The sequence below is a fragment of the Babylonia areolata genome, chromosome 4 (genome assembly GCF_041734735.1).
Source record: "Babylonia areolata isolate BAREFJ2019XMU chromosome 4, ASM4173473v1, whole genome shotgun sequence".
Classification (NCBI taxonomy): Eukaryota; Metazoa; Mollusca; class Gastropoda; order Neogastropoda; family Buccinidae; genus Babylonia; species Babylonia areolata.
Genome location: NC_134879.1, coordinates 55,191,682 through 55,205,855, shown reverse-complemented (window position 1 = coordinate 55,205,855; position 14,174 = coordinate 55,191,682). Strand labels below are relative to the sequence as shown.

The following is a 14,174-nucleotide window of genomic DNA, read 5'->3' as shown; positions in this document are numbered from 1 at the left end:
TAAGTTTCATATGTAATTTTAATACATGTCTTAATGTGTAAGCAGAAAGTACACACACACGCATGAAATTGAAAAGAAAAAAAGTACCCAGTATCTTAAATAAAACAAATGCACTAACACAAGGCCAAATGCTGAAGTGGAAAAAAAAATCCTGGTATTATATTTCCTTCTCAATTACATGCTTGCCCTCATGCCTACTTGGCATTCCATTCCCTGTGTCAGATTATACCTGGGGAAATGAGGCTGAAATGACTTGACTGTCATTTTGCGTAAAATATGGTTTGTCATGCTGCAGTCGCACTGGCCAGGTATCAATGCTAAAACGTCCGGTGACAGTGCTGAATATGATGCCTCTGTGTATTTGTGACGTGTGCTTAAGGTGTAGGACCATGCATGAGATCTTCATTCAGAGATCAGTGTATTTATTATTAAAAAAGATAACAATAAAGATAAAGTCAACATATGTATAATATAAAAATATGCAGGTACCTTAAGTGCAGAGCCAAGTTTCAGGCTTCGTTCATAAGTCAGAATATTTTGCAACAAACTTTCAGTTTCAAAGAGGCATGAAAGTATGCGGGCTGATCCTTGAACACTACACCACTTCTGCTAAAAAGAAATGATAATAAAGGGAGGAAAAAACAGACACCAAACCTGTTCATAAACCAAACGCACTGGCCAGGGCCTTGAGACCATACCATACCTACAATGAGAGAGTTAACAGAGTGATGATCTTGAACAGAGATGTGTGCCTGTTGCTTTAGCACCTTGCATAGAGCTTTTTTTTCAGAGGTCAGAATTTGCACCAGGTACATGAAGGAAGCAGTATTGTTATGAATTTATAATATTGATGTGCCTGATACATGAAGGAATCAGCATATTTACGAATTTATGATACAGACGTGTACTTTGTGCAGGACCATGCACCAGCCTTCATCAAGAATGCAGATGATCTGAAGAAGAAAGGGGTCAGCAGCATTGTGTGTGTGTCTGTCAACGACCCCTTTGTCATGGAGTCCTGGGGCAATGCTTTGGGGGCTGCTGGAAAGGTGAGGTTTGGTTCCCTCACCCCGCTTTCACACATATGCACATACGACATGACACACACACATGCGTGCACATCACACACACACACATGCACACACACACCACACAAACAAAATACACACACACACACACACACACACACATATGCATGCACACACACACCACACAAACAAAATACACAAACACACACACACACACACACACACACACACCTTCAATCACCGATATGTGTGATGAGACATTGAACAACAACAAAAAAAACACACACACACACACTCACACACACACACACACACACCACCTCACGCATGCATACACACATCTCACACAAAAAACACACAACATAAACAACACACACATACACACACAACACAGATGCGCATGAGCACACACAATTATTATTTTTATAATTATTATTACCTGTAACATCTCTGTACAGAATCCTGTCAGTGAATATTAAGTCATTTCATGAGAGCTGTTGTGAACATGGGTGGAACGCTTTGCATAATGTAATGGTTCAATAAATTTTAGCATGGGAGATAGCCATCATCAAATGTAGATTGGTCCATAGTTTTCCTGGTGGAGGAGTGTGAGAAGTCGAGAGCCAAGCAAGTCACGATGACTTAAATATTTTGTGTTTTGTACAGGTGAGATTCCTGGCTGACACCACTGGTGAATTTGTCAAGGTAGGGCAATGCTGACTGTTGTGTGTGTGTGTGTGTGAATATATTTGTGTGTGCATGTAGAGGGTGGGTTCTGGGTATATATGTTTGTTGGTTCAGGTGGGCTGAATTTGTATAGATAAGGCAATGCTGACTCAGACTACTGTGGATCTGTGTGTGTGTGTGTGTGTTGTGTGTGTGTGCATGTGTGTATGTGTGTGAATATATTTGTGAATGTATGTATATGTGTGTGTATGTAGATGGTGGTGCCTCAGTACATGTGTTTGTTGAGGGTTGGGCCTTGGTGTCTGTCAGACAACAAATTTGTCTATGTGTACTGTGTATAGATCTCTGTGTGTGTTTTGGTGACTTAATTTTCATGAAAACTGTTAGACTTTTTTCTTCTTGTTTTTTTCAGAAAGCAGACCTAGACATTGACCTGTCCGCAGTTCTGGGCAATGTTCGCTCAAAGAGGTCAGTGTTGTTCTGTTGAACTTGAAGAGAGAAGAGTGATGAAAAGTTTGTATCAGGACAGGACTTTGTACAAGATTTTTTTTATTTTATTGTCTTTTTGTCTGTAACTGTGACAGGAGCAATAGCTGGGTGTTTTTTTTTGTTTTTGTTTTTTTTGTTGCCAGTGGTTGGTTAATTGCTTTCAGTTTCTAATGGAGGCGTCATTGCATTTGAACAAATCCATATACGCTACACCTGGCAGATGAGCGTCTTAACCATTTTGCGACCTTCCTCCTCATTGTGTGCTTGTGTTGTTTACTCAGTTTCTTTCATGGGCCAAACATTGGGACATTGATCACCTTTTCATTTAGTTGAGCAGTCCTGATGTGACCCTGTATTGTTGGACTATAAAAACATTATCAAATGTTGATCATCACCTGATGTGATGTGTGACGCTGCAGGTTTGCCATGGTGGTGGAAAATGGGGTGGTGAAGGGGATCAATGTGGAGCCTGATGGAACAGGGCTGACCTGCAGCAAGCCTGCCGACGTCACTCAGTTCCTCTGAGGGTCTGGTCTCGTCAGGGCTTCATTCAGCCTGCCGGCGCCAAGTGGTATTGCTGGCCATCAGCTAACAGCTCTCGTTGCCTAAAAGTAGTGTGCAGTAACATTGTACTGTACCACACTGCACAGCTGCCTTTCATGAATCTCATTAACTGGATCAGTATGTACTGTTGTTTGTTTGTTATTCAAAGGATAACTTTTATTGTGAAAGGCGGAAACTTAAGTCTGACCCTCATATCCTCTTCAGTCTGGTTATTGAACACAGTTTACTTGGTCAGTGTACACTTTTTTGTTCGTTTTTCTGTTCAGTTGGGACAAACTCCCAGTACATATTATTTTGTTCAGTTGCCAACTGTATCAACCTAGTAGGAAACGTTAGACACTTTGTCCCAAGAAATAAATATTAAATTTCAAAATACTGAATGGTTCTGAATGATTCAAGCTTTTGGATCATTTGTTTTTTTATTATACTGAAAACTGTAAATCAGTTTTTCATGTAATATGTGCGCAGAAAGAAATAAGGGAATGAAATTGTCATGTTTGTCAATAGTTAGAAATCAAAATTGGTGTTCTGTAGAAAAGAAGGTATCAAGAAAGGTGTTACACAACAGCATCATTTATGTCACCAGCCTTGAAGCCAGAGCAGAGAAACAGCTGTATTAATTATTCTGTGGAGGTCTCATTGTGATCTGAATGCTGTTAAAAGCATTTCTGAAACGGGATTGCCTCGGTTCCTCTGCAGGTAATTGATTTTGGTGAACACTGTTCATGTGTGAACAGTCAGAAGTGTTTCTCACGTCATTTATTGTTTCTACTTTTTTTCCCAGCAAGTGAGATGGACATATTTCAGTTATGGTAAGAATAGTTGACCGTGCCTAGGGGAGGGAGGGTCAGTTGTACGAGTGTCAGTTTGAAAACTAAAAAAGATGGAAAAATTCATTGAATATTTAGCAAAGCTATATGTTGGAGACAGATTTTTTTTTTTTTTTTTTTCTGAATTAAAATTTTTGTGGGGGATATAGATGCAAGTTGTCGACCAGACTTTTTGTAGTTTCACATGTTATAGTCATTGCACTCAGTTTGTGAAGGTGTAGTACCTTGAATGCTCAATTTGACTTTGACCTGATAAATGCTGAAAACAATCATTACAGCTGTCATAAAAAATTCCAATTTTCATTACATTGGACAAAGGATGCTGCTTTGTGCTTTTGAATGTGTTCAAGAACATTTAAATCATGCATGCACTTTGTAATGGGTTTATCAACAATGATTGATTCCATTTTTGTTTCAAGATGGTCTTTCCTTGGCAGTAGAAGTAAATGAATCTTCTTTTTTTATACTAAACTTGAAAGGTCAGTGATAAAATGAAACTGTTCATGCTTTACTAGTCTGTGACAGTATTTTTTTTCGTTGTTGTAATATGATTTTACTTGATGCCTTCATTTGGTGAGAACACTGTGAGATTCCGAATAAAAGTGTAACACTGTATGCTGGAAATACACAGGTTTCCCCAATGCACTTGTGAATCTTGTTTGTGGATAGAGTGGATTCAAAGAACTTTCTTGTGTATTTGTTGGAACAAAATTTAATGATCACTGACTGCATAGATGGTTTGTGTTCAAGACTGATTTTGTAACAGAGGTAGCATGGATGTGTGCCTGTAAGAAAGTGCTGTTGATTTATTATCTTTCTTGATGGCACATGTTTACTGTTTTTGGTGGACCTCGGAGGAATGAACCAGCAATATCACCAGATTGTTAATCTGTCAGTCAAAAACACCTGTTTAAGGGTGAGATGTTCATGCCAAGGGAAGCAACCACAGGAATAAAGCACATTCTGACTGAGCAGTTTTGCAATTTTATATATATATATCCAAATAGTTGGGGGTTTTTTGTTTGTTTGTTTTTTTAACAACTTTGACCACAGAATTGCAACAACAAATAAAGTTGCTTGTGGTATATCTGGAACATATTTCCAGTCTGAAAATGTGATAGGTCTGCTATGTGGGCTACCTGGAATATATTTCCAGCCTGGAAACAATAGATATATCTGAGGCCCTCCACTTTGGTTTCACCTGACCAGTATTTCCATCTCTCTCCCCCACTGCTCATAACACACACAGTTCACTTCATATCCTTTAATAATATGAATTTTTACACCTGTACAGGACTAACAAAGCTATAGGTATTTGCACTGATTATCAACCGTGTCCACATGCTTAGTCACCAAAGCTGCCTCCAACAAGATGGCCACTTGACAACTGCACAGCAACACTCTCAACAAGTGAATCAACAATCCAACAGGATCAACTACAACAGAAGGCGATGCATTACCTATCGGGACTGGAGGCTATGGCTTGCCAGAAACCAGAAACAAAGTGTAAAGCATTCATCACTGTTGTTGGATTTGGGTGTGGGGAGGCTCTACTGAACATGCACAGAACATCCTGACTTATCACCGCTCTTGTCATGTTCACTCAAACTTGAACACACAATCACTCTGCACCACAGAACTTAGCCAATAACTGGTAACTGAATGGGCAATTTCAGTGTAAGGGGATGACTAATCTGTTTAAAAGAGCCCATATGAGGAAGACGAGTGGCACAAGTGTCCCATCTGTTTGTGGTGTAAACACAACTCTTGCTTCACATTACTGAACCAAAGACACAGACTGTAAAACATGCACACACACACACCATGGCAACATAACTTTTGGCACAAAAAGCTTTCCATAGAGCACTGTACCAGAATGGGAGGATGTTTGACAGGGGCTGCTGAAATGCCTGGTCCTGGAATTCTTGAGGCCTTAAACCTGATGCACGCACATAGGCAAGGACTGGCACTCTGCCTCTGGAATACACTACCTGCACCTAGCAGAGTATGAGGAAAAATTGATCTTGCTGTCATCCCATTCATACTTCAGACTTGGCTTTGCAGCAGTGGTTCAAAGGCATGGAAAATGACACGCTACCTGGCAACATACACACCTTAACTTGATCAGCTTCTAACACTGCTAGTTTTCACACAATAGGCCTGTCCTTATAATAAAAAAAAAAACCAAACAAAAACACACCACTTCATGTTAACTGATTAGTTGTAGTTTGGAATAGTGAACACGTACTACTGAATAGTTGGAACATACTACTGTATGTGAAGCTCCAGTGCCAATTTCCACATGAATTCTGTGAATACCAGTCTCTGTGTTTACAGTCACATTTTGTGTCTGCCCTTCAAGAAAAGGACTGGAATTTAAAAAGAGTTAATACAGATAATTTTGACCCTGAAATATTTTTGGTTCTTTTGCTGACATAATTTACAGCATTTTACATTGGTATTGATCTTCATTCCGATGTGCATAAGTGTTTGCACACATGATAAAAATTTAGAACTATACAATAACTGGATTAAACAAATGTCCAAAATATCATTCCAGTTCTTCCACTTTTTGATTCAATGACAAAACCAGCCCCTTAATTGCAACTAGCAGGCTAGTTTTCAGTACCTTTATTAAGGATGCCAGAACTGTATTTTCCTCTGCCAAATTTGGTTTTGGTACCACATGGATTTCAGTAATCTATTGGCATGAGATAAGATAAAACTACAGCATCTCTGATCAAGGTGTATACTGAAAAAATAAAGACACTATGGTAAGTACAGCCTCTATCCCTACACACACACACACACAGAGTCATGGCTTCATACACCACACATATCCAGTTCTGGTGTATTGTAAGCAGACAATGGTAAAAAGTTTTCATGTAGGTAGCTTTGGAAAGTGGGGAAGGGATGAGGTGGGGTGGGGGTGGATACAACCAGAACTTGTACACTCTACTACCACAAGCACAATTATAATAACAGTACAAAGTCTGGAGTAATAACTGTACACCGCAAAAGAAAACACCAGTGCCCATCTACGATGTATGTTATGTGTGTCACGGTGGGGAGAAACCAGGTCACAAACACCACCCATTCTCTTCCTCCAACCTGTGCAATCTGTTTAATATGCTGGTTTGACAGAACCGAATGAAAGCATGCCCACAACTGGCCACCCAACTCATACCAAGCCTAAATGTGAATGCCACAGAAACCACTAAAAGTGCACAACAGCATTCCAACAAAGCAACTGTTACTACTGACAGTTGCCACTGATTTTAAATGTTTTTAAGGCGTCCCAAAAAAAGTTGCTAAAACACCGTATGAATCCTTTACCTAGTCACTGTTCTGTATGAATCAACGCTATCTGAATCATGTCTTGAGACACTCACAGCAACATGTTTTATCACAAACAGTTATGAGGGAGTTAGGTCATGCAAATGAGACAAGCGACAAGGCATTTTCATACAGTTTGGCACGACTGAATCAAAGATTTAAAAAAAAAGAAAAAGTGAAACACCAACATCTGGTTTACAAACACAGCTGGGGTTCACTCCACTGATGATGGACATGTACCTATTAAATTAAGCAAAATTTTATTTCACTGATTACAAATTGGTACTGAAGCATACCTGAAACACTGAAATACATGTCCTATCAAAAGAGACAGACAGATAGCCAAAATCAAACTGACAGCAGTTTGGTATACAGAACTTAAATTATAAATATAAAGAAAAAAACAACCAAGATCCCAATGATTTCCTGTGCAATTAAAAACACTAGCCAAAATTTGTTGACGCTCAGTGTACATGCATGACAGACTTGCTTTACACAGGCAAGTTTCAAAAAGTACAAATGTCCAAGGACTCTGAAGAAGAAAATGCAATTACAGAAGGCCTGTTACAATCAAACAATAATGCACTGATTCTGATTCACAAGCATGCCAAGTTCAGAGTGTCAGCTGACTTCCAGTGTCAGTCAAATCATACACCAATAATCCCTAGAGATGAATATATTTTAAAAACCCTTGAAGGGATACATGAAAACCCTAGAAAGGGACACATGAAACCTCCAGACAGCCTTCCAGACCTGAATATTAAAATCAGTTGTCACTGTGAGAACTATAGCTACAACTTCACTCACACAATATGCTAAGTCTGTGCTTTCTCTGCTATTTTGTTCATGATCAATCTGGATATGCATGCTGATTTTCTTCTGAACATCTATCGATCTTTCCAACACCATCAAGCCAGAAAATATACAATTACGTTCACAACAAGAGAGGTGGAAATTCAAGTGTGACCTGCATGAGTGTTTGCCAACATTTAATTTTATGATGGCTTTTAATATACAGTTTTAGCTATAGTTTTAAGAACTGTACAAATACCCACTTTTAGTGTTTCCACTTTAGGTCATGGTTGTCTGGGTCATTCTTGCATAAAAAACACAAAAAAAACCCTCACTTCTTCAAGGATGGTGGGTAATAAATGTGCACACTTTTGGTTTTTGACGAATGCCAAAAAGAAAATCTTTTTATCGGCACTACCAAATGTCTTTAAATAAACAATGCTTCAGCAGGCCACAGAACTCCAAACAGCTCTGCTTGAGAAATAATACAAGTCAGACATGCTCCGTTTCTCAAAACACCAAAATGATTCATATGAAAATGTGGAGACACACTCTCGAAATATCAATGCTTGAAATGCGTATATGGTTGGAAAAAAAACAACCCATCAACATGATTGTTTCAAAATAAAGGAAAAAACAAAAACAAAAAAGAATCACAAAGATGTGGGATGATTAACTGATACCAAACATCACATACATGTTACAAAGATTTCAGAAACAGATGTAGGCCAATACAAGTAGGAACCGATGAGAAGAGGACTAGCAATCAAGAACAGAGGAACACCAAAGGAGAAACACTTAACAGACACAGAAAAAGAGGTGGGTAGACAACAGCAAAACCACCAGGAGAGACACAAAAAGAAGAAAGAAAGAAAAAAAGCACAGAAAAGAAAAACAAAGGGAAGGGTAGAAAACTGGACCACTGCCATCACCATCATCATCATCACAATCCATGGAACAAGAAGAATAAAACAAAGGTGACAGAAACAGTACTACAACAACACAAGGTGTACATACTGAATAAACTATAAACAGGAGAAGTCAACCCAGCCCTACGTACAAACACCACATGGTCAACCAAGCCCTACGCACAAACACCACATCACACCACACCACCACAATGGCCATCCCTCACAGTGGACGCTTTGTTCACACTCTACCTGTCCCTGGTCACAGACACTGCACCCACACCTAAGACTTCTGTTCAGTTCGTCTGGGCATGTTCAGGGTTCCCACAAACGGATGTCACCAAACAAAAGTCCATACTTTTTCCAGACCAGATTGAAAAAATATCCATTCCAAACACAAAGCCAAAAGCACTGGTAAATCAATATTCTGTCAGCTACACTGCTTACCAAAGAGATCAGGTAGATATCCAGGTGTCGATGTTCAATTTTCACCACTTTTTCTCTCTCTCTCTCTTTTCTTTTTTTTTTTTTTAAGGCATTGAGTTCTTTGTTAAATGGTACTGTCCATGGTTTTCCTCGACTTTTCCAAATCCTGAAGGGCAAAACACAGTTTCCAAGACTGGTCCAGCCCTAGCTCATTTTCCTAAGACTTTTCCAGACTTCCATGACTTTTGCATGATTCCTTATTTGTTTACTCATTCATTTATTCATTAGTATTATCACTGTTATTCTTTTTTTTTCTACATTTCGTTTTCTTTATTTGCTCAATTTTTTCAAATACCGGTATCTAATTTATTCCTTTATGTATTCATTTTGATTTATTTATTCATTAATTTGATGACATCCATTTATTTATGTATCTTTTTCATTTCCTCAAAGCCTGACCAAGCGTGTTGAGTTATGTTGATGCTTAGCAGATGTGGTGTAGTGTATGTAGATTTGTCCAAACGCTGCGACGCCTCCTTGCGTAACTGAACTGAACCCTACATGCTGTGCAAAAGCAATCCAGCAGATAAACAGTCAACAACAGTCACAGTCTAGGCCAACACCCACTCCAATATACACTGGGAAAAAAGTCTAATGAATTTTTTCCTCTCTCACTATGCCACAACCTTTTATCATTTCATACATTCACTCCATCAGAAAGATAATCATAATAAAATGAAAATAAATAAATAAAAAATCCCCCCAGCAAAACTCGCATATCTGATCTTGTATATCATTTGGATAGAACTTTATTAAAAAAAACAAAGTCTTTCCTCATATTCACCAATTGTGATCCTCCCCCTTCTCACCATGCAAACTCGCTGAAAACCACTGACTGTTTCAATCACTGGTGGAAGTATATTCAAACATTATCAAAAGAAGGCTAACTATGCAATGACTGTACAACTTGGAACAAACAACTTCACTCAAAAAATAAGTTCATTAAAAAGCATATATTCATCCTTAGCAGTCTAAATAACATTTAACTGAAACTGAAGCTGTTCCTTTGTAAAAATTGAGGCAAACAATCGTTTTATCTAAGTTCGTAAGTTCACACAGATCCATTTAAACCTATTCAAAAAGAAAAAGAAAAAGAAAAAAAAAAGTGAAAGAAAGAAGTAAAAGGCAGCATAGCATATTTCTTTTCCAGGATCAGGGACTCCCTGATTGGAACTGTATGCAACGAGCCCCTTTGTGTAGGCATTTTGACATAACACATAATCCATTATTACTACAAGTATTATTACCATTCACACATGTAATTATGTAAACAGTCATAAGCTCTCAAAGCTGGATCTCTGTCACTAAATCTGGTACTTCCATGCATGATTGACTGGCAGATTCTCCACACAGTTCTTCACACACCCAACGTAATGAAACCCTCAGTCATTCCACACATAATAATTTGTCTTTTATTTCCCCTCAACCTAGGGGAAAACTATATCGATATACATATATATATATATATTTAAAAAAAACACACACAAAATGATGTTCACATACATATATGCCAAATCAACATGACAAAAAAAAACAAGTATCACCAGGTGGCTTGTTGATTATAATATCAAAGTCCAAACAAACTCACACTCCATACAAAAACATGATTGGAAAATACACATGTACAATTATTTACAATCTGTCTACAAAACTGTCACCTTGACTTATGACTAACAGGCTGTTTGCCCCCCAAGTGCAAAGTTTATCTCACCTGACCTGATAAATTACGTCGTCTTACTTCATTTATGTTGTAAATTTTCATATGTGTGTCTGTATAAAAAACAACAACAGCACACACAAAACAACAACCAACAACAAAAACAACAAATAAACCATGAAGCAGTGGACGAGCCCTCATATTTCAGATTATTACTACAGGACAGGAGTCGTTCTGCAGCAGAACATACAGCACAGCAGTCACTGTTGCTGATCAACCACACCTCCGTAAACTCATCAGTATTGCCGTAGAGCAATGCAGACACTAAGTGTCTTGTGAGAGGGGACCCATTGCTGCGTGCTGGATATAAACACCACTGTCACACTCCATACAATGTGTTTCAATGCACCTCCTTTACAATCTTCTATGCATTCACAAGAAGTCCGGGCAGACGTCATCTTTCCCCAACAATAAATATCTATTGTGTACCAGGTGAAGAACCCAGAGGGAAAAAATGAATCTCCTGTCACAGACTGACTCTAACCCAAACGCATCAAATCGTTAGTTCTGAAAATGGGTGGTACAACAAGGCTCAAAAATAAGTTTTCCATTAAAAGGCAGTAACTCAGCAGGAAACTGTAACTGCATGACGTAGATTAAAAAAAAAAGAAAAAGAAAAAGAAAAAAAAAAAAGTACTAACACTTTACAGCTGTGGAGCTTCTCTGATGATGATCACCACAGTGACAAACTCTGCCAGACAGACGAATTAATTTGGAAAGGGAAGCATTTGTTGTTTAGTCAGTGACAATCATATCCTTCACAGACTGCATTGTGCTTCAATGACATAACTGTCTGTCAAGTGCTTAGAAAATATATGTATTTCTAGTCATGAATTTTGTTTTTAACATGAAAGAGAAAACCAATCTCACAACTACAGAACTCTGGTGCAGGATGTCCCAGAAATACTCTGTGTGTAGTGTGGTGTAGTGTGGTGTAGTGTAGTATGGTGTAGTGTGGTGTAGTGTGGTGTGTGGTGTGGTGTGGTGGTGGTGGTGGTGGTGGTGGTGTGTGTGTGTGTGTGCATGCGTGCGTGTTCTTTCCCAAAACAGAAAAAAACCCAACCAATTACAGAAATCCAATCACATTTTTTGCTACTTCACAAACTAAACCCATAAGATATCCCTTTCTGGTGAACCTTTTCCATGAAACTAGGTTTCTAAAAAAAAAGTTACAAAATGAATGTGAACAACAACTAATCAGGTCAGCTGGAAAAACAGGTACAGGACAAGACACTCCATCAATCCCCTTTACACATAACACATATCACCATTTTCCCCACAGTGCCCACATTTGTTCTATTTTCAGACACTCATGTACACCTTCATACACCTTATAGGTTTAAATCTTGTCTGGATGGTTTCTAAATGTACACACTCTAAAAAACCAACAAAGCAAATCTGCAAACAGCAACTCTTTCTTGGGTTTCCATCCAGCAAATATTTTCCTTTAAAAACATTTATCATATGAATATAAATATGTTTTTTTTTTTTTTTTTTTTTTTTTTTTTTCTTTTCAATCAAATATTTCTTACACACATTTTCTTCAGTTCATTCATGATTCTGCAGTATTTCACGACTATAAAATGGTGGCACTGTGACAGTGATCCATTTGAAACCCACTGAATGTTTGGTTTTTTTCCTGTTTTTTTTTTTTCTCCCTCTCAACCAGATGCCTGCAGCACAGCTGCAAAGCTACTATTCCTCTAAGTCCCATACAACACAAGTGTGAACTAATCACCAACACAAGGATCAAAGTATATCTGCTTTTTTCCAGTCAGACAAAAGCTAAACCATAGCATTGTACTGAACAGCAGCTGAGCCATTCCAACACTTCCTTCACCAGAACAACAACAAAAACAATGAATGCAGCACGTTCAAAACCTTCGCTCAGTTCCCAGTTTCACCCTCTCACACATACGCTGGATTATGAGATAGATATATCCCAGAAATGTACTGTGAAATTTGAATACACTAGAACACGGGTGGCGCTACATAATGGGCTTGTACAGAAGGGTTGTCACGTACTTCTTGCGGAACCTGTGTGTTGCACTCAGCACCATCACTCCATCCTGCAACAAACCATGCACTTTCAACGTCAATCTGTTCTTTTGAGGCATTTATAACCCTTTTAGCAGTAGAGTAACCCCCTAGTATTCATATCTTAAAGACTTCTTCACCTGTAAACATGTGCTGCTGGTTGGGTCACGGTTAAGTATGTGTAATTAAACATGGTTTGCATTATCAGCAGAAGAGTGACTCCCTAAATTATTTTTGAAGAATTTTTTATATCTTTTTTATAGTTTTCAACCTTTAAACACAGTTCTTTTGACAAACATGCTGCTCTGTGCTTGTTTGATACCCCAGCGAAGAGATGATTTTTAGCATGTACATGTCATTGTTCATTGATTCAGATGCCATTTGGCTGTTTTGTTTTCTGCTGTGCATTTCAATGTCACCAAGAATGTGAAAATATGGTGTTTTATGGTGATAATACAAAGTTAACATGCCAAAATTCTCTACTGTCTGAAATGATGCTTTGTCAGTTGTAAAGAATTTTCCCATCTAATGTGTGGACCAAGTATCCAAACAGTATCCTCAAGGAAACGTTTGTCAAAAATGTTATTTCAACAAAGTCACAAACCACTGAGTTTTCACAAACTGTACAAATTTTTCAGGCTATCTCTCAGCATGCCATCAATTTCATTTTACTTGCACATTGTTTTCACATGATGTCAGCAAAAAATAATCCTCAGGCTTCCTATCAGCTGGCAGTTCATGTTATGGCCCAACATCCTCTAAAAATTCCTTTACGTCAGAAACATGTCACCAGTCACCTTGATAGCAGCAGTGTAGCTTATAGTGGCTCCAGCAGAGAATGTACAGAGACAACTGAACCTTTCAGTCCTTCATTCATCTGATACAATGCACAGAGAACTAGCGGCCTCACTGACACTTAAGATCTGCTTTTAAAAAAATCTTAACAACCTTAAACAGTTCACTCCCTCACTCACCCACATTCAAACCTTTTTTTTTTTTTAACAAAGCATTATCAAAAAGTAAATTAATGTGTTAACAATTTCCAACCATGATGTACATGTATAATGTGTGATGTGTGGTGTAGGAGTATACACAAAACAGTGTGTGCACAGCATAGGGTTGGGAGTAGCATGCAGCCAGTAAGGAAACTCACCTTTATCGAAAGGGCATAGAGGTGATTTAGCATGACATGATTTGGCTCAGGTAACAAGGAGGGTTCAATCTGCAACAGCCACATCACAACCACATCAATGATGATGAGACACTGTGCAACAAGTGGTCTGCACATATAATAAAAGTC

General features: G+C 38.4%; 2 protein-coding genes across 3 annotated transcripts in view; one reads left to right on the top strand and one right to left on the bottom strand.

Annotated features, from left to right (window-relative positions):
* Positions 1–4,243, top strand: part of LOC143281322 (peroxiredoxin-5, mitochondrial-like) — an 11,766-nt gene extending 7,523 nt beyond the window's left edge. The window contains exons 3-6 of the mRNA XM_076586512.1: positions 918–1,054; positions 1,700–1,733; positions 2,128–2,183; positions 2,624–4,243. Coding sequence (XP_076442627.1) covers positions 918–1,054; positions 1,700–1,733; positions 2,128–2,183; positions 2,624–2,729 — 333 coding nt within the window. The 3' untranslated portion in view covers positions 2,730–4,243. The remainder of the gene's footprint in view (positions 1–917; positions 1,055–1,699; positions 1,734–2,127; positions 2,184–2,623) is intronic.
* Positions 2,968–14,174, bottom strand: part of LOC143281320 (5'-AMP-activated protein kinase subunit beta-2-like) — a 25,823-nt gene continuing 14,616 nt past the window's right edge. For both annotated transcript variants that reach the window (XM_076586510.1, XM_076586511.1), the window contains exons 6-7: positions 14,028–14,096; positions 2,968–12,906 (exon numbers count right to left, since the gene is read on the bottom strand). In XM_076586510.1, the coding sequence (XP_076442625.1) occupies positions 12,826–12,906; positions 14,028–14,096 (150 nt within the window). In that variant the 3' untranslated portion in view covers positions 2,968–12,825. The remainder of the gene's footprint in view (positions 12,907–14,027; positions 14,097–14,174) is intronic.